We start from the raw sequence: 22,517 nt of genomic DNA, 5'->3' as shown, positions 1-22,517 counted from the left end.
GTTAAGTAAAACAAACTTTAACTTTTCACTGTACCTGTCTGCGGGACGCGTTCCTTCTATCTTGCACTCATATTCCCGCACCATCGATGCCACAACCTCCTCGTGTTCTGGAGCTATGACGGCCATGTCTTGCTGTAGACACCGTAACCCTGGCAACATGGCTTCCTGGATCAACTGGTCATTGATAACTGGTACTAGTTGAGGAAAATGTGCATTAGAAAACAAATCTGCTATTTTACTTCTACTGAAAATCATAAAATATTGGTGATCATTGAAGTTAGCAAGAATTACATCAGTGCTTCAGTATCTGTCTGGGTTTCCTATTCTTTCTGTCTCCTGCAGCAGGGACGGGACTAAGCCCAGTGGTAGAGCGCTCGCTTGATGAGTAGTCAGTCTAGGATTGATCACCATTGGTGAGTCCATTGGGCTATTTCTTGTTTCAACCAGTGCACCATGACTGGTATATCAAAGGCCGTGGTATGTGCTATCCTGATTGTCACTAATTGAAAAATATACCAAATGTTTGACATCCAATAGCCGATGATTAATAAATCAATGTGCTCTAGTTATGTCGTTAAACAACAATAAACAAACTTCTTCCTTCTGCAGCAACATTCTGACACCTCTCTTGCTCTCCTCCATCTATAACAATACAATGTATTCTGTTCATGTTAATCCATCTCAAATTTACATGAGCACATTTCATTTTAACTCAAGTGCTCTGTCCTTGGCACAAACAAAGACTAAAAAACATAATAGGCCTGTGTGACATGTGTGTACCTATATACATTTTTAATGCTCAAAACGTGTTTCAGAAAAACAGGCTTCGTAAATTCGGCCCAACGTGTATATACAGATACCTATATTGTAAACAAGAAAATGTATTTATTTTGTAATTTTAATTAAATAGTCTCTATTTGCCAGAAACATGTTGCAATGATTATTACAAATTCATGACAGTCCCTTTAACGTTAATCCTTCAAATTTAATACAAGATATTCCAACACATAAATGTTTACATGTATATATTAAATACAGTGAAACCCCTCTAAAACGGACACCCTTGGGACCAAGACAAATGTCTGGTATTAAGAGGGATCCGGTTTAGAGAGGTTAAGTTCTGTCCTGGTTTTTAGAAAGACTGTAAGACGTCTGGTTTTGAGTGAATTCCGGTTTACAGAGGGTCCGGTCTTGACAAGGTTTCACTGTACTTCTAAGCGTATACAAGGATACAGCAGCAGGACATGGCGCTGTATGCCTCAAACAGCTGCAGAGTGATGTCCATCTTCTTCGTCTCGTTTGTCGTGTGGTTGTTAGCCAGCGCCATGGCCGCCAGGCGGGGCAGGATGACTGCAAAACACAAGAAATACTTCTCAATTCTTTGTTCTACATTTTATTGGGGGTTTTATCCATCACAGATAAAATAAGACAAGTCAGGTACAATAGATTCAGCCAAAAATTACAACAACGTATTAATCTGTATATTACAAAGAGACATAATGCAGTCTCTTAACATATATATTATCTAAACCAATGAAGTTCAAATCCCAAGTTTTTTGTGTTCTATTATTATTACAGGGTTTGAGAATGTCAAAACTTGAGTAAAAAATAAATAAAAATAAATGTCTTTGATAATAAACAATAATAATAATGTTGAAATTCATTGTGCTTTTTTCTTTCTTTTTTTTGCTTTTTTTTTTGTAATTCTAATTCTAATTCAATGCTAAAAAAAGATAAAATTGACAGAAATTTGTATAACTGTGACTCAAAAGTGCGAGCTACAGTTAACTAAAAAAACGTTATATGAGTAATTTACACGTCATCGCAAATCCCGTACTATTTCACCATTTTATGGAGGTGGGTTGGTGGGCGGAATGTAAATCAGTGATAGAGGACTTGCTTGTGGTACAACAATTCACAGGATCAACCACCCTCGACTGACATAGGTTTTCTCCCATTCCAACCAGTGCTCCAAGACTGCTACATCAAAAACCATTGTATCTACCATTTGTCTATGGAATTGTAAATATAAAAGATCCCTTGCTGAGTAGCCTGTATTATGACAGCTTCTTTTTTTTTATCTTTCTCTGTACCAAAACTAACTACCTGTAGATAAAATATGCTGATATGTCAATAAAAAAATATCCTTTTGCTTTCTATCTTTTAAGCAATTTTTTTCCCATGACAGTACATTAAAACAATCATTTCTTTCCTCCTTACATAACCCATCAGAAATCGCCTATCTGGACTGAATGCTGAACGTAATGTTGTGACCTGTTAATGTTTAGAACTGCAGTACTCCGGGATCAATCAACTGATGCCGTGTGCAGTAGTTCTGCAGCAATCAACTACTTAAACTAATTCCCTCCTGTCACAATGTGTGTCACACGCAGCACACTGGACGTCATCACAAATCCTCAACCACCGAAAGCTAAGGCCATACAGTGTCAAGAGACCCATCTGTATGAGGATCACCGAAAATTAACAGACATGAACACGTACAGCCACCGTGATTGGATGCTTTGTTTTTGTTTAAACAGCCAATGATTTCTCAGTATTAAAGATAATGTTCTGTATTAGTGTTACGGTGTTTCCAACTAATAAAACCTTTTTAGTGACTAAATTACATATAGAATACTAAACGAGCTTGCCTGTCATACCATTTTTATGAAATGAGTGCACAATTTTGGTATTTAACTAGCAGAAGTAAGAAGATGTCGAGACCTACTACACGTTATTTTTCTATAAATTGTGTCAGCAAGTAATCTACGTCACGCCAATATTACACTAGTTAGATACTGAATGATTGTTATGATATGGGCAATATCTTACACTGGTGTGTAATAAATGTATTCTTAACGAATATTAGTGCCTGTAAAATCAATGTGTTTTTTCTGATAATCCTAATGTTTGTGATAACTCAAAAGTCATTTTATTTTCAAATTTATAAAAACACTTTTTTGAACTCCAAATTAATGGGAGGTGAAATTCATGGCCCCTATTTTCGAAGTTATTTTAGCAATAAGATATCGTAAAACTGTCGTAGGTTATGGTGTGTGTCATGGCGATGTCATAGCCTATATCGGGTTTATGATATTGTAGCACAAAGATAGCTTCGAAAATCTCGCCAGTTTGGGACTACAATAAACATTTAATATTTAAGTTTAGTTGTTAAAGAGGCTAAATCAGAATCCCCTTACACTTGAATTTTTTTTTACTTAGTTCTTTGGGTTTCGAAGGGTTTCACTGTACAAGTTCAAGTTACATGTACCATTAAAACATTTATTATATTTTCATATCTTTCAATACAACAATCTAGAACTTTAAAAATTGTGAACCTGTAAAGAACTGTGTTGGTTTTTGCACTTTATGATTGGATACGTTTAATTAGTTTTGAAGATATAGAACATGCAAAAGAGTGTCAGAAACACACAGTGAAATGATTGATAACTTCTTCAATGCAAGATACTCGCATTTGTTTCCAGTGTCTATCACACAATGGCTCATTTCCGATAAGAGTCCATTTTGGTGTTTTCAACGCTGTTAATGGTTCTTTGTAAGTCTAACTTAATAACATAATGCATTTGTTTGACATTGTAATTCATCATTCACAACCACTGTGGATTCGTTGTTATCATCAGTGATGACTTGTGAAATCAGCACAGTAATTCCAGAAGAATAATTTTTATCATATAATATCTTACATTTTCAGTGCAATCAAAGTATGTGATATTTTTCAGATCACATACTTTAAGAATTTGATAACTCTGCAAATTAGATGTAAATTAGTCGAGGTCTCGGCACTAGGTTTATTGACATTTAAGCAAACGTAGTTGGGTGACACTCCATGATTGATGTATGCATTCATAGTCATCAAATAAAAACATTTCAATGGCAATTTGACACTGAAAGCTGTCCAGTGTTCAGAAAACAAAAAACGTTAGGCATAACTTTATTTTGATGTAAAGACATCCAAAATGATGTCATTCGAGTTTGACGTCATTTCCATTCAAAAATACACCGCACCACATATTCTTACGCCATTTGAATATCTAGTAATGGCGGACTGGAATTAAAGTTGCGTGTACAGTTTACAAAAACACGTTGTATTAAGCTTGAGCTTATATGATAAAGAGATTATTACCCTCGTGTATTTCGGTATTGTCAATATCATATATCAGGAATAAAAATTGTATTATGCGAGCCTCTGGCAATATGATATTGACGATACCGAAAAACACTGGTAGTAACCTCTATATATCAAAGAAAATCTCAGGGCGTAATATTTCACTTCAACCATTTAAACAGTTGTTTGAGTATCGGTTACAGAAATGTAAATTTATGCAAACTGTTAATCAGTTATGTGATGAATGCTTATGTTTTAAAATAAAACAATTGCAAAACATTAAAAAACCAAACATTTCTAGTCTGATTTTCGACACTTGAAATATACTCTGCCATTTGCAAAATCAATTTGTTCAAAATACACTTGGAATTTCAATGTTTTATAGAACAGAAGTACATATACTATGATACGGTTACGCAAATATACAGTAATTACAAACTTTCTGTTCTTATATGATTTACTCTATTCCGATTGGATGATGTCACTAAAATTCTTAATGAATGTTTTCGTTCGATAAATCTCAAAAAATGATGAACGTCATTATGTAAAACAGGTCATGGAAAGAACATTAGCTAATATTTTATGACTTGCAGTATTTTGACACTTGACTTTGAGAAAGAGGGGAGGAAACCTACTGCTATCACAAGGCTACTTCTACAGAAAAGCAACAAGTGATATTATATGAGAAGAGAAACCTACTGCCACCACATGGCTACTTCTACAGAAAAGCAACAAGTGATATTATATGAGAAGAGAAACCTACTGCCACTACAAGGCTACTTCTACAGAAAAGCAACAAGTGATATTATATGAGGGAAGAAACCTACTGCCACCACAAGGCTACTTCTACAGAAAAAGCAACAAGTGATATTATATGAGAAGAGAAACCTACTGCCACCACAAGGCTACTTCTACAGAAAAGCAACAAGTGATATTATATGAGAAGAGAAACCTACTGCCACCACAAGGCTACTTCTACAGAAAAACAACAAGTGATATTATATGAGGGAAGAAACCTACTGATACCACAAGGCTACTTCTACAGAAAAAGCAACAAGTGATATTATATGAGAAGAGAAACCTACTGCCACCACAAGGCTACTTCTACAGAAAAAGCAACAAGTGATATTATATGAGAAGAGAAACCTACTGATACCACAAGGCTACTTCTACAGAAAAACAACAAGTGATATTATATGAGAAGAGAAACCTACTGCTATCACAAGGCTACTTCTACAGAAAAACAACAAGTGATATTATATGAGAAGAGAAATCTACTGATACCACAAGGCTACTTCTACAGAAAAGAAACAAGTGATATTATAGGTTATTTCCCATTAAAATTTGCAGCAGCAATCAGCAGTGCCATCATGAAAAGCTATTGTAAAATTGATTTGGGAATTAATTTTTATCATTGCTGGGCATTTACTTTGTTAATACAGTATTTGGCACATGTACAAAATTGCCTTGGAAAGATAATCCGGCCTGCTAACGTAGGTCAACAGAGGTAGATCAATCCTATCAATTTCTGCCAGAAAGAAATTTTAGGGTATGGTGCTGTGGAATTGCATGCAACCACAATCAACAGGGGGTATGGGGGGTCTCCCCAAGAAAGAAAATGGGTTACGTTTAGGGTTAGGGTTAAGAAAATTATACAATAATAAAAAGTAATTAATTTTTTTAAAAGGTTAACTTAAAAAAAAAAAAATCTGCCACAAAATTTTGGTGTGGCACCATATCTGTTTTATCCTCTGGCAGAAACCCTGCCTATGACCTACCACATCTGATGCAAGCACTCTACCACTGAACTATATCTCACCCTCTAGCAAATTTAGAGTTCTCATATTTGGACAATAAGTATTTATCTCCAAGTCCAAATCAGAAGCCCAATACAGTCGAGACTAAATTAGAATTCTATATTTTTCCTTATAAGGACAGAGAAATAAAAGACCTGAGAAATGGATTAATAACGCCAGGCTCAAAGGTTGGTGGAGAAATCATCAGACCACAGGGCCGCAAGGACAGGGATGATATATGGAAAGTTGGAGGAAGAATGAACTGTAGATTACAGCCAGTAATCCGATCCTTAAGGAAGACACTGCAGCATTAATATAAATAACACTAGTATAGTATCTTATCTGTGAGACACCAGCAGTTATAAAAAATAAGCCATAGGTGTTCACTGAAAATGTTTGAACCAATGGGAAGCACTGTTATGGTGACATATTCATTCAGAGACATGTGTAATCTGTGTAATATCAAAATTAAATAACAGATTCTGTTTTTGTGGGGTTTTCATCAAGATGCACACACTTTACCAATAAAATCATTTGAACAAATGGCAAGCATTGTCATATTCATCAGACAGACGCACGAGCAAGCACACACACACACACACACACACACACACACACACACACACACGTCACACACACACACACACACACACACAAACACAAACACAAACACACACACACACACACTCACACACACAAGACTGTGTAATACAAAATTATATTAATAGGTTTTGTGTTTACACACACACAAGACTGTGTAATACAAAATTAAGTAATAGGTTTTGTTTTTATCTTCTACTGATGTAATGGTGAACATTACAATATCATAACGTATTCTGAGCTTCTAATGGTCACCTATGTAAAAATTATGCGACCCAATTTTCAATTATCCAAGATTCTGAAATATTGTCTCATGGTATATTGACAGATTTTCCTCAAATGTAGAGATCACAGGTAACATGTTGGATAGCAAGATATTTTTGGCATTCATGTGATGCTAAAAGCTGTGTGCATCCAACTGCATTTCAAATGAGGTACAAATAGCAACAAAACCTATTTAACTAGAAAATACATCGGGGAGAAGGGAATTAATCTTTGTGCCCTTATATGCAGACAGACAATCTGCAGCAAGTTTTCAGAGAAAACGTGTGAATATATATTCCTTGAAGAACTAAAGCGACTGACATTTCGTCATTTCTTCCTGGAGAACATATGTGATACACAAAGCTTCATTCCATAGTTGTTTTTGTGGGGGGGGTTTTTGTTTGCAAATAAGTAGCTGATACATAAAACGAATGACAAAAAAAGAGAAATAGTTAATGCTATATGTCATTATTCAGACATAGACTACCTACAATACAGTTTTCCTGTTTTGACAGGAGATGTAGAAGACATCCCCTGAACAACAAAATTAACAAACTTTCCATTAGTAGCTTATGGTCGGCCACCGGAAACACTAAACAATATGCCAACAGATCGACCGACACTATCTTTATTTGTCACCGGAATACAGCAGCTGGCCAATTAGCCAAATTCTTTAGACTGGATCACCAATTACTTCCTCTGTGATAAAATGTTACAAATTAATGTCTCTGCTCTTGTGGTCTGGCCTTGGCCTTGATGACTGCATTGCGTGTAAACCAAATTACTTTATTTTTTTTTATTTTTTTTTTATTACATCTATTACTATTTAAAAACAGGAAGGATGGAAGGAAATTGTTTTATTTAACAACACAACTGAACACATTTTATTTACATTTTATATGGCGTCAGATACATGGTTAAGGACCACACAGATACTGAGGGAGGAAACCCGGTGTCGCCACTTCATGGGCTATTCTTTTCGATTGGCAGCAAGGGATCTTTTATATGCACCATCCCATAGACAGGATAGCACATACCACAGCCTTTGATATACCAGTTGTGTACTGGCCAGAGCGAAAAGTAGCCCAGTGTTCCCACTGACAGGGATTGATCCCCAACCGACCATGCATCAAGCGAGCACTTTACCACTGGGCTACGTCTTGCCCCTATTTGAAAACAGAACTCAGTTTTAACAAAATTAAAGGCCAGCTGATATGAGCATTTTTCTTTAAATATGGTTTTTAAATTTAAAAAGAAAACCCCAGTTTTTTCCATTACAGGGCGACACTGTTGTATATTCTTAAAATTAATATTTTAAACAATTTATAGACCAAACCAAATGACAGTTGTCTTGATGACTACATTGTGTGCAAACCAAATTAATCACTGGTATTATTTTTTATTACCATAAAACAGCATTCAGTATTACATATAATTCCACATTTGATAAAAACTGGGGGAAATGGAATAAAAACTAAAATAATCTAGAAATATTCTAGTGCGTGTATTGTAAGTGAACATGGATTTAGAGCCATCCACAATCACACGCATGCAAACTGTATTTTGGGAAGGATGGAGAGAGAAAATACTAATGCTTTTAAAATGTAAAAAAACCCCAAATAACAACACCACTAAAGGACATTGATATGTAAATCATCGGCTACTGGATGTCAAAAAACACTTTTTTTGCAAATCATTTTTCATGTATCTTTCTAGGGAAGGGGTAGTAAATAAATTTTTAAAAATAATAATAATAATAAAAAAAAACCCACCAGAATTCTCGGTACCAGTATTCTTGTAAAAATATTCACAATTATAAACAGCCTATTAATAATATCCAAAAATGGTCAATAGACCAAATTAAAACCCAACAGCATTGACAGGTGGCATATAATTAAGAAAATAATGCAAAACGAAGGCCCACAACATAAAACCAAAATGTAATCAAACATTTATAGAATTCTAAATTTAATATAAACTGGAAACAATGGAGTTTATTAAATTCAAATCTCTGTGGAAGACAGAGTAAAGGGCACATTCATAAAAAGCTACACAATTACAACAGAATCAAGATAAACAAGCACAGCAGTGGCTGTACTTCACCAAGTTACACGAAGCCACAATACACTGGTATATCAGGTTTTATAAGACTTAAAAAAAACTTTGACTGATATATATATATATATCTATCCAAGTTCAGAATTGGCTGATAATTCTCCAAAGAAAACCCAAACAAACAAATAAAAAACCAGAATATATTGATTGATAATTCTGAAAAAGAATAAAGTTTTATATAATTAATATTTCAAAAACATCAAAAATAGATGACTGTGTAAGATTTATAATCAATATTTTGCATCAGGTTTGACAATATCTGCAAGCATCATAGTCTGCAAGGCTTTTATTATTTAACAGCATCATTAAACTACAGACATTATATAACATTCACACAAAAAAAAGACCAACCTCATATCTGGAAAAACTCTGGAAAAGCTAGCTAATGGGTTCGAGAAAGATTCTAAAAAATGTCCCTGATAAAAGATTGTCAAGGGACTCAACCCATTATTTCCAATAACTGATGTTGCTACATCGTTACAAGTATTTCATGAAGTAGTATTTAAAGTGTCTAATTCAGGTCCGACAAATCAGCAAAACGTAATGAATCCAAACAATGAATGACCGTGAGCAACTGAAACAGACCAATGAATGACTTGAATTGGGACCAAAATGAATCAAATAGAACCATGTGAGCTGAATTACAAATTACAATGAGTATGTTTATAAAATAAAATCCCTGCCTACCGCCATTTATTTTATTTTAAAAAATTTTAAAATATATATATATATATATAAATTTTTTTTAAAGTGACAGACCCTACAGTCGAGCAGTAGAGAGCCGAAAGGTCCTCTAGTTTTCGAAATAGTTGTTAAACACTGTAGGCATATGGGCAAGGTGTAGCCCAGTGGTACAGTGCCCACTTGATGCGCGGTCAGTTTGGGATCGATCCCCGTCAGTGGGCCCATTGCGCTATTTCTCGCTCCAGCCAGTGCACCACAACTGGTACATCAAAGGTCATGGTATGTGCTATTCTGTCTATGGGATGGTACATATAAAAGATCCCTTGCTGCTAATCGAAAAGAATAGCCCATGAAGTGGCGACAGTGGGTTTCCTCCCTCAATATCTGTGTGGTCCTTAACCATATGTCTGACGCCATATAACCGTAAATAAAATGTACAGTGCGTGGTTAAATAAAACATTTCCTTCCTTCCTTCCTGTAGGCATATGTTTGACTATTAGAGCAGTTTTTGATAACTAAAATTAGTCATTACTAAGATTTCATTGTTTAGATTATCCATTTTTATACATCCAAAGTGTTTCTGGTCTTCCTGGTGTTTTTAATATCACAAAGTGCATGTTTTGTATTTCTAAAAACGCATGTGCGTCTGAGAAGAAATGATTATAGAATGGAGTTCTAGTCTGGGTTTTTTATGGAAATTTCACAGTTCCAACATTACAGACTCTTGTTTCACTCTTTTGTAACTTTATCCAATTGTGTTGCAGGTTTGTTGATCAACTAAATTTAGTGTCCACTTTCACAGACTGAAACTAGGGTTTGCGCCTTTAATAAAGTTGTTGCTTAATGTGCAGTATTTCCAATGTCAAAAAACAATAAAAACAATAATAAAAGTTCAGCCTCATCTCCATGGCCAATTGGGATGTTTTACTCACCAAATTCTCACCGCCCACACTCTTTTTAAATTTCTAATTATATCTCTGATGCTACTAAAAAGACAGGTCTCCATTAGCCCCCCAACCCTTGTAACTGGCAAAAATATTCAAAATATTTTTAATGGGTTTGAATAATTTTTTACATCCAACCTTTTAATAAACACATACATAGATATAAATACTACAATACACCCTTCACCCTACGTGTAGATATAGACACTACTATACACCCTTCACTCTACATGTAGATATAGACACTACAATACACCCTTCACCCTACATGTAGATATACATACTACTATACACCCTTCACCCTACATGTAGATATAGACACTACTATACACTCTTCACCCTACATGAAGATATAGACACTACTATACACCCCTCACCCTACATGTAGATATATACACTACTATACACCCTTCACCCTACATGTAGATATACATACTACTATACACCCTTCACCCTACATGTAGATATACATACTACTATACACCCTTCACCCTACATGTAGATATAGACACTACCATACACCCTTCACCCTACATGTAGATATACATACTACCATACACCCTTCACCCTACATGTAGATATACATACTACTATACACCCTTCACCCTACATGTAGATATAGACACTACTATACACCCTTCACCCTACATGTAGATATACATACTACTATACACCCTTCACCCTACATGTAGATATAGACACTACTATACACCCTTCACCCTACATGTAGATATACACTACAATACACCCTTCACCCTACATGTAGATATACATACTACTATACACCCTTCACCCTACATGTAGATATAGACACTACTATACATGTAGATATAGACACTACTATATACCCTTCACCCTACATGTAGATATAGACACTACTATACACCCTTCACCCTACATGAAGATATAGACACTACTATACACCCTTCACCCTACATGTAGATATAGACACTACCATACACCCTTCACCCTACATGTAGATATACACACTACCATACACCCTTCACACTACATGTAGATATACACACTACTATACACCCTTCACACTACATGTAGATATACACACTACTATACACCCTTCACCCTACATGTAGATATAGACACTACTATACACCCTTCACCCTACATGCAGATATAGACACTACTATACACCCTTCACCCTACATGTAGATATACACACTACTATACACCCTTCACCCTACATGTAGATATAGACACTACTATACACCCTTCACCCTACATGTAGATATAGACACTACTATACACCCTTCACCCTACATGTAGATATACATACTACTATACACCCTTCACCCTACATGTAGATATAGATACTACTATACACCCTTCACCCTACATGTAGATATAAACACTACTATACATCCATCACTATTAAAGTTATGTTACACATCTTGGATACATCAGGTAATATCTTTAACTATCCTAGCTCCACATTAAAAGTGTCATTCTAATTTTAATGGTATGTACTCCACATGGGCCATTCCATGTAAGCATCTCCTTTCTGTCCAGTTGCAGTCAAGAACACTCTCTTTATTGTAAATATTTTAAAACTAAAACAATGAAAGAAAGAAATATTTTATTTAACGATGCACTCAACACATTTTTATTTTTTATGGTTATATGGCGTCAGACCACACAGATTTTGAGAGGAAACCCGCTGTCGTCACTACATGGGCTACTCTTCCGATTAGCAGCAAGGGATCTTTTATTTGCACTTCCCACAGACAGGATAGCACAAACCATGGCCTTTGTTGAACCAGTTATGGATCACTGGTCGGTGCAAGTGGTTTACACCTACCCATTGAGCCTTGCGGAGCACTCACTCAGGGTTTGGAGTCGGTATCTGGATTAAAAATCCCATGCCTCGACTGGGATCCGAACCCAGTATCTACCAGCCTGTAGACCGATGGCCTGCCATGATGCCACCGAGGCCGGTCTAAAACAATGATTCAAGTTTGTGTAATTCAGTAATTATTCTTTTATATGCACTTTCCCACAGACACTTGTTTGGACAGAGAAAAAACAGAAAGAAAGAAAGAAAGAAAGAGACAGAGACAGAGAGAGAAAAGAAAGAAAGAAAGAAAGAAAGAAATAGAAAGAAAGAAAGAAAGAAAGAAAAAAGAAAGAAAGAAAAAGAAAGAAAGAAAGAGAATTTTTTTGAAAAAGTAAAAAAAAAAGGAATCCAATAAGGGATTTGATTCAATGACACAAGCATGTCAGGCAAGAGTTCTACCAACAGGGCTAAAGTACATCCTGCCCCGTGATTAAATAAAAAACAAATCACCGCAAAATACCATATTCAATAATCGACGAAATCTTAAAAGTAGTCTTCATCAGTTTAGTAAGAGTAAGCCAGACAATGTCCTCCGACATAAAACAGACCGCGATAAGACTCTCGTATAAATCCGTCAATCAATCGATGTATATCAGAACTATACAACCCAGAACACACACAGAGAGACAACCCTGACGGTAACTACTTCTTTTATAGCGATCACGCCGGTGTTTTCTACAGAAGAAATGTATCATAAGTTTCTATTTTTAATTAACGTGTAGATGGAGACGAAGATGAAGAATGGGAAAAATCATCCAAGCCGACAAGACATTATCTACAGTATTAACGTTTATTGGCCAAGTGGCCCGATTGTCATCAACATTCAGTGCTCTGAACTTCATGCAGTGATTGCCATCATCGCTCAGTCTTCTCGACTGGATCATTGAGTCATTTGAGTGATTCTGTGGGAAAATAATAATACTGGGGGGATGTCCTCATCTTCGTGCCACTTCCCATTAAACACCAAATGCCTATATTTCATCTTTGACAAACATGTGCAGACAAAAGCAATAACGTTTGATTATACCGAGGAGAATAAGGAAGCTATAGTGAGGGTATAACACAGACATCATAAATACAATTTTCATTTTTAGATTATTAAGATTCGGAGAACTCTTTTTATGGGTTATGCCAACAAAACAAAAAATATGACCAAGTAAATGAAAATTGTTGCAGAAAAAAAAAAAAGGTTATGCAAAATGAGACTTGAACAACCGATGGACAAATGAAACTATTGTTATGACAATTTGCAATGGTCTGTGATCAGAACATTACTTTGAACTTAAAGTTAAAAGTTTGTTTTAATGACGGCTCTATATATAGAACATATTGATTTATTAATCATCGACTATTGGATGTCAAACATTTGTTAATTTTGATATATAGTATTAGAGAGAAAATCTGCTACATGTTTCCATTAGTAGCAAAGGATCTTTAATATGTACCATCCCACAGACAGGATAGCACATACCGTGGTCTTTGATACACCAGTCATGGTGCACTGGCTGGAACGAGCATTACTTTGAAGAAAATTAGCATTTGTTTATAACACCTCAGCACATTGTTTTAATCAATCAATTACAGTTGTATGGACCACACATGTAATGAGAGTTTAAAGTTTGTTTTGTTTAACAACACCACTAGAGCACATTGATTAATTAATCACCAGCTACTGAATGAGAAACATTTTGTAATTATGACAAATAGTCAACAGAGAAAACCTGCTACATTTTTCCTAAAGCAGCAAGGGATCTTTTATATGCATTTTTTCCTACAGACAGGAATAGGCAGGGGGTGGAGGGGGTGGGAATCCACTGCCATCACTCAATGGACTACTCTTTCCGATTAATAGCAAAGGATGTTTTATATGCAGCATCCCACAAACAGGATCATTGGCTGAATCGAGAAATAGTCCAATAGGCCCACCAATCAGGAACAATCAAGCGAGCACTTTACCACTGAGCTAGGTCCCGCTCCACAGCTAAAAAGGAAGGAAGGAAGGAAGGAGATGTTTTATTTAATGACACATTCAACACATTTAATTTATGGTTATATGGCATCGGACATATGGTTAAAGACCACACGGATATTGAAAGAGGAAACCCGCTGTCGCCACTTCATGGGCTACTCTTTTCGATTAGCAGCAAAGAATCTTTTATATGCACCATCCAACAGACAGGATAGCACATACCGATAGGGATTGATCCTAAACAGAACGTGCATCAAGCGAGCGGGCCACATCCCGTCCTTAAACACACAGCTAGAAAGACGTCAAACATATCATATAGTAATAACTGGAATAGATACAGAGGAGAAGAAACCCGCTGCCACCACTCGACCACTCTTATTATTCATTAGCAGCAACAATTGTTTTTTTATAAACTCCCCCAGACAGGGCATCACATACCACAGTTTGTGATATCAAAACCTATTTTATTTGTCAGTAGCTACATTAGTCAGTTATTAGGGGAATTGGGGAAAACAATTATTGGGGGGGGGGGGGGGAGATATGCAATTTATTTAATTAATGTAGTATTCCGCTATAATTAAATCTTTACAGTACTTAAATTAGCTGCTTTGGCTAAGGTTTTCCCTTATTAAAACAAACCAAAACAACAAAACAAAAAATTCAAATCCTAATGCAACACGGACAGCATGATTATCAAATGAATAATGATTTGTTGTAAAAATGCAACCATGCAGATATTATATTGCTGTTGTGGTTCCTGAAAAAACAATAAAAATCACTGCAAAAAGCAGAGATGGCAATTTTCTCAAAAGTTAAGACAAGATAGAACGGAGTAAAGAAAAGAAAATCATAAAACAAGTTCCACTGGGATGTCTTTGGCCAAGCGTAATCCATAGTGGTAGCCATAGTGATATGAAATGGCAATAAAACTGAATCAGAATAATAAATGACCACATGTGTTAAAGATATACTCCTCACAATGTGTGCAAATACAACAAATATATTGATAAAAAACATTTTTTTAAAGGTCCAGGCTCATGGCACATTATTAATACACAGTATATATAAAAAATACATAAAGATTACATTATTAAAAATAAAAAACAAAAATACCACCACAATTATTAATAAAGATACTTTTTGCAAAAGGCTTTGGAAAAAAAATCTGATCTAGTCGATTTGTATCGCATCAGACCTGTGACGTAGCATTCAGCGGTTTCCACTCATGCTGTTAGTAGGTCAACATGGCGACTGCAGATCATGATTTTTTTTAAAACAGCTGATTCTTAACAGACATCTTGGTCTTATCACATTTGTGAATCTATTCTAATGGTACCTCGATTAGTGATAAATTAAGGATAAAATCCGTTAGAGGGACTTCCCAATCAATTTGAGCGGGAATACAACAACGATGATCCGGCGAGCCAAATGACTACAGTGCTGTCCGGCGTATCGGCGCACTGAAGCATTCACAGACCATTTTCTATGTGAACTCTGTGAAATACTTAATAAAATTTGTCTCTCACCAATGAAGCAGTGCATAATCTAAGATACACTACAAATTGTTTTATGTCTGTAGTAAATGAACATTTTAAAATTGTGTGCTGTAGGCAACCCCTTGTATCCAAAATGATTTTCGGCGCAGTAGATGTGGATCGGTGACCCCGCTATTTATAGACTGTCCATGACCTCACTTTGTAGCCCATAAGTGCTACATTATTGTCGCAGGATTATTTTATCCCTTTTTTGTTTTGTCTTGTTAAATGTATTACTATGAAAATAAACTACCACACATGACACATCGCATGATCGGTTTCCAAATCGTTTTCTTGAGTGGCACAGTTTGTCATTACTGCAGATGCATACGTGTTCATTGTCATGCATGGCTAAGATGCCCACATGGATTTTTCCTTGGGTAGATTGTGCACACATGTGGATCTTATTTCGCTTTTATTTTTTTTGTAACAATGTGAAAATTGTGAACTGGACTGAATGTGAAGTAAGGTGTTAAAACTTTCATATGGTTTGCATTTTTCTGTGTTTTCCTTTTCAGTTTAAATAAAAATAACCAAAAAAGAATCATATCATTTACTATAATTTAAAAAATGCCGGAAAGAATATTCCATCCATACAATTCAATTCACTGGAATAGCATTTTCGTGTTTTAAAAAACCACGTTCCAAATCAAATGTGTGAAAAGGTCAGGTCAGGTGTGAAAGGCTGTGTACAATAACGCTTTCATAGTATGCCGCATTGTATGTCACGTGACTTAGCTTGACGAGTCAGAGGTGTTTTGGTAAGCGATGGGGGAAAATGCTACTTTTTATTGCGAAAAAAAAAAGGTATACATATATATTGTAAAAGGTATACATAGATACCAAACAATAGTGAATTATGTTTTTGATAAGCCTGGACCTTTAATCATTTTTACAGTAGAACAATAAAAAAAAAAATTAAAAAAAGGAAAAGAAAAAAATCCAAACAATAACCACTAATATAAATTCTTCTAAAAATGTTTTTATTAAACCTATTTGCTTTATTCTGTTGGGATCATTTGCCCTGAATGGATTCCCATTTTTAAATTTCCCAACCGGTGCCACATGACTGGTATATTAAAGGACATGGTATGTATACTATCCTGTTTGGTAAAGTGCATATCATAAATGACTCCTTGCTACTTTTTCAGTAAAAATATTTTTAACAGATGCATATAAAAGATCCCTTGCTGCTTTTTGGTAGGAATAACTCATGTGTTGGCAACAGGTTTACTCTTTATCTCTCTTTCTTGATCAAATAAAAAGAAAGAAACGTTTTATTTAATGATGCACTCAACACATTTTATTTATGGTTATATGGCATCAGACATATGGTTAAGGACCACATAGATACTGAGAGGAAACCCGCTGTCGCCACTTCATGGGCTACTCTTTTGATTAGCAGCAAGGGATTTTTTTATATGCACCATCCCACAGACAGGGTAGCACATACCATGACCTTTGATATACAAGTCGTGGTGCACTGGCTAGAATGAGAAATAGCCCAATGGGTCCACCGGCGTGGATCGATCCCATACTGACTGTGCATCGAGTGAGTGCCTTACCACTGGGTTATGTCCTGCCAACTAACTAAATAGTGTCAAATATATAGCCAAAGACCAAAGAGATAATGAGAGCTGAAACTTGCAGTCCTCACACCACTATTCTTTCTGTTAGTACATGTAGTAACTTAAGGTATCTTTTATAAGCATCATCCCACAGTCAGAAAAATACATACCAAGGCTTTGTGAACCAATAGCGGAGCACTGGTTGGAATGAGAAATGGTCCAATGGGTCAGGAATTCTTTGAAAAGTGTAAGTATTTTCATCTCTGGAATCTGGCCTAGTCGCTGTTGAAGATGGGGAAATCCCAACCCAAGACATACAACTGTTTGACTGTAGCTCAGTCAGTAGAGTGCTTGCCTCATGTCAAAGGGATCAACACTAGAGCAAATGTTGGTTTAGCCAATTTTTCGGAAATGTAGAGTATTTCCTTGAAAATCATTAAAGGGACTGTCCTGATTTTGCAGCTATTGTAAGATGTTTGTGATAACAGAGCCTTGTTGGCGACTACTATTTCATACTAAATACATTTTCTTGTTTAGAATATCAGTGTCTGTATATCAAATATGTTTGTGGTCGTATACTAATGTTTGTAGCACTCAGTTTTTACTTAATTCGTGATATATATTTTTTTGTAATTATGAAATTATTGGGAGGTAAAATCCGGTTGGGGCTACTACAAGCATTAGGACAACAACAAACACTGTGTAAATACAGACCATGATATTTTAAATAAGAAAATGTATTTAATTTGTATGTTACGTCATCAAAAAGGCTCTATTGGTCAGAAACATTTTACAATGGTTGTAAACTCAGGACTGTCTCTTTAAAATGGGGTTAATTTGAGGAATATTTTATTAGCCCAAAGTCTAAATTTTGTAGCCATTTTGAATAAAAATTAGCAATTGGCTAATTTGGCAATATACAGGGTGAACCCTGGATGTGCTTGTGTCATAGGATCGAACCACCTCAGTGGATCCATTCTCCGATTGTTTTTTCTCCCATATCAATCAATGTACCATGTCTATACATCAAAGGCTGTTGTATGTGCTGTCCTGCCAGTGGGTAAGTACATATAGAAGATCCCTTTCTACTAATGGAAAAATGTAGCAGGTTTTTCTCTCTAAGACTAAATGAAAGTAAAGTTTCTTTTATTTAACGACGCCACTAGAGCACATTGATTTTTTATCTTATCATCGGCTATTGGATGTCAAACATATGGTCATTCTGACACTGGTTTTTTAGAGGAAACCCGCTGTCGCCACATAGGCTACTCTTTTGACGACAGGCAGCAAGGGATCTTTTATTTGCACTTCCCATAGGCAGGATAGCACAAACCATGGCCTTTGTTGAACCAGTTATGGATCATGTGTTGGTGTAAGTGGTTTACACCTACCCAATGAGCCTTGTGGTGCACTCACTCAGGGTTTGGAGTCAGTATCTGGATTAAAAATCCCATGCCTCGACTGGGATCCGAACCCAGTACCTACCAGCCTGTAGACCGATGGCTAACCACGACGCCACCGAGGCCGGTCTAAGACTAAATGATGAAATTACCAAATGTTTTACATCCAATAGCTGATGCTTTTGCTCTGCTGGTGTTGTTAAGACAAAATGAACTGTAATAAGACTTGCTACATTGATGAATTTCAGACAAACTGTTTTATATCAGGGGTTGGTATTTTTAATCTCCACCAGCCATTAGGGGAGATTTGGGTAATGGTATGGTCGAAATTGTCCACATTTTGCTGCTACATTCCATTTTCGTAAACTAAACGTTTCATTTTATTGTCTGCAAATTAATAATGAAACCACAGATAGTTACTGAAAATCCATGTTGCTATATTTATACCAGTGTCACTTTCATCACACACAGAAATAATATCCTATATCACATGCAAGCAATGGTGTCAGTTACATGATATAGTTTATTTATTAAAAATATTTCACTGGATATTAATACTAAATTATGTGTAAGGTTTCAGAATGAGAATATAAATTTGAGTATTTTAAGAATAGTTTATAATATGATACACATCTTTCTTTTTTTTTAAATCATAATAACACAATAATTGTTTGATAAAATTAACAGAATAATCCCATCTACAGTTGAACGACTACATAAACCACAGAAGCTGAAATGCGGACAGCAAAATAAGTACCGTAGACTGCAGGGATGATCTATTATAAATATATATTTATTTTATAATAATAAACTCATTTTTATTTAATTTCAATTATGTTAAAAAAGGCTACATTTGATCAATGTGGTTTGAATAGATCAAAAGACAAAAACTTTGTATAGGAAAATAACATTAACCAGATTGCATATAATTACTGTTTTACTTGGTTTATTTCTGCAGAAATTGATAAAAGATAATTTTAGAGATTTACTAGTTACGATTATGATGACATGATATGGATTATGATGACTGATTAAAGCAAAGTCATAAACGTATACTAGCAGATTATGACTTTTGACATCACTCATATGACGTCACACGCATAGATACATTACAAAATTGCTCATTTGACCTCTAGGTCATCATACAATGTGGCTGAAATAACAGAAATGATAGTTTTCCCCCATAATTTTTGTGGTCTGCAGGATAAAGATAATAACTAGTTAATGACATTAAATATTTGCTTTATCCTGTTCAGGCCAAATGAGAAATACCGCTCGGCAGAGCCTCGTGGAATTTCCCATTCTTCCCTTCACAGGATAAAGTGGATATCCGATGTCATTAACTAGTTATTTTCTATATAATTTACATTGACAAAATAGAATCTACCTATGTTGATTTAGATATACAGTGACAGGAAAAACAGTTAATCGTGTTTATTTAAATTTTAGGTAGGCGTTATTGTGTAGATTTCTGTTAGCGAGTGACAAATACAGTGGAAGCCAAGAGCATCCGCAATTACCCGAATCTCCCCTAGTGACTTTTTTTCTCTTTTCTATTTAACTATTTGTCTTGTACTGTGTACATTATTTAATTTTGCAGCTTTATAATATAATTTACTGACAAAATGGATAATACACAGGAGTCTAGAAATAAAAAACAATAAAAAATATATAATAATATGATCAATGTTTCTTCTGTAACATTTAACCTGAACGTTTGCTAACAGCAACATAATTAAATAAATGTATTACCGCTACTTGAATGTAGTAATATAGATGTATATGGATTAATTATTCACATGGTTTGCAATAAACAGTTATATAATTACATGTGTATTTGATTATTTCAAACTAGGGCTGGTCAACAATTAATTATATAACACTCTAGGGAGTAGGGGTATCATGAGAGGTGTTACAAAACATTATGGGGAAGGGAGACATGTTTGCCAAGAGTTACATAACATTTCAAAATATATTGTTGAATTTTTATATATAAAGTAAAATGTAGCCAGTTATTTTACAATTTGTTCTTTAACAATGATTTTTTAGATCTAGACCAGCCTCGGTGGTGTCATGTTCAGGCCATCGAACATAAGGCTGGGAGGTTCAGGGCTCGCAGCTTGGTACCGGCTCCCACCCAGAGCAAGTTATAATGACTCATTGGGTAGGTGTAAGACCACTAGGCCCTCTTCTCTCTCACTAACAACTAACAACTAACACACTGTCCTGGACAGACAGCCCAGATAGCTGAGGACAGCATGTTTGAACCTTAATTGGATATAAGCACGAAAATATGTTGATATGAAATGAATCTAGATCTAGTATTTATTGCCAAACCAAACAAACAGAAATACAAAAAGAAAAGCTAATAACATTTCTCAAACTGAATCATCATGACAGGGAAATTAGCGTGGGGGGTGCAGTGGCATTATTCATAAACATTACTAATTAAAGTGGGGAGTGGCCATAGCATTACAAAATGTGTAATGGTTTCCTCTCACAAACGTTTTCATCTAGATTAAAGTTCATATTTATCTCTGCTTTATATTTTGTTTATTTGGCTTCAGATGTCTACGCAATACCAAATAAATATTATGAATGTCTTTCATCGCATCTGTTGCATAATGGTTTCCCATCACTGGAGAACATCTCTCAAGGGAGACAAATCATGCAAAATGCTGTCTGGGTAACATCTTGAAACTAAACACCTTAAGTCCCATGGTGAAGAACACCATTAAATAATGTGCACTGTTGATTGTTATTACAAATACAAACACGTGCACAAGTGTAATTATGTACCATTATATAATCAGTTACATAACGTGTGCATGCCGTGATGATGGTGATTAACACTTAGTTTCCATGTTCACACACAAATAGGTTGGAAATGACTGTTGTGAGAGGTTAATGGGTTAATGAATGAAGCCTGCTGTTATCATGCAGGCTTGTCTTATTGCTCATTATTAGCAGGGGAAGGAGAACGAGGTTTGTTAAATGTCACTACACATATTTAGACTACAGCCATTTGGTGTCTATCATTATTTGTGATACTTGATCTAGACAAGTTAGAGAGGAAATCTGCTTCCATTACAGATGTTACCCTTACATATTCCTGTAATATACACTTTCCACTAACAAAACCTACAAAGTTAAAAAAAGAAAAATTGTTTAACAACACCACTAGAGCACATTGATTTATTAATCATCGGCTTTGGGATGTCAAATGTTTGTGAATTTGAAATAGTCTTAGAGAGAAACCCGCTACATTTTTCCATTAGTAGCAAGGGATCTTTTATATGCACCATCCCACAGACAGGATAGCACATACCACGGTCTTTAATGTACCAGTCGTGGTGCACTGGCTGGGACGAGAAATAGCCCAGTGGGTCCACCGACAGGGATTGATTCCACACCGACCGTGCACCAAGCGAGCACTTTACTACTGGGCTACGTCTGTTTGTTTAATGTCACAGCACATATTTAGACTACAGCCGTTTGGTGTCTAACATTATTTGTGATACTTGATCTAGACAAGTTAAGAGAGGAAATCTGCTTCCAACACAGATGTTATTCCTACAAGTTTCGGTAATATACACTTTTCCACTAATAAAAGCTAGAAAGTTGAAATTTGTTTTTGTTTCACGACACCACTAGAGCACATTGA

The 22,517-nt window shown here is 35.5% G+C and overlaps 1 protein-coding gene across 1 annotated transcript in view; it reads right to left on the bottom strand.

The window, feature by feature from the left end:
- Window positions 1–22,517, bottom strand: part of LOC121389147 (RAB11-binding protein RELCH homolog) — a 163,676-nt gene that overhangs the window by 4,917 nt on the left and 136,242 nt on the right. Inside the window, exons 25-26 of the mRNA XM_041520757.1 lie at window positions 1,234–1,350; window positions 35–188 (exon numbers count right to left, since the gene is read on the bottom strand). Of these exons, the coding sequence (XP_041376691.1) occupies window positions 35–188; window positions 1,234–1,350 (271 nt within the window). The remainder of the gene's footprint in view (window positions 1–34; window positions 189–1,233; window positions 1,351–22,517) is intronic.

Source organism: Gigantopelta aegis, chromosome 14, assembly GCF_016097555.1.
Source record: "Gigantopelta aegis isolate Gae_Host chromosome 14, Gae_host_genome, whole genome shotgun sequence".
In the NCBI taxonomy this organism is placed as follows: Eukaryota; Metazoa; Mollusca; class Gastropoda; order Neomphalida; family Peltospiridae; genus Gigantopelta; species Gigantopelta aegis.
Note: the sequence above shows the minus strand (reverse complement) of the source record. Positions and strands in the feature narration are given on the sequence as shown.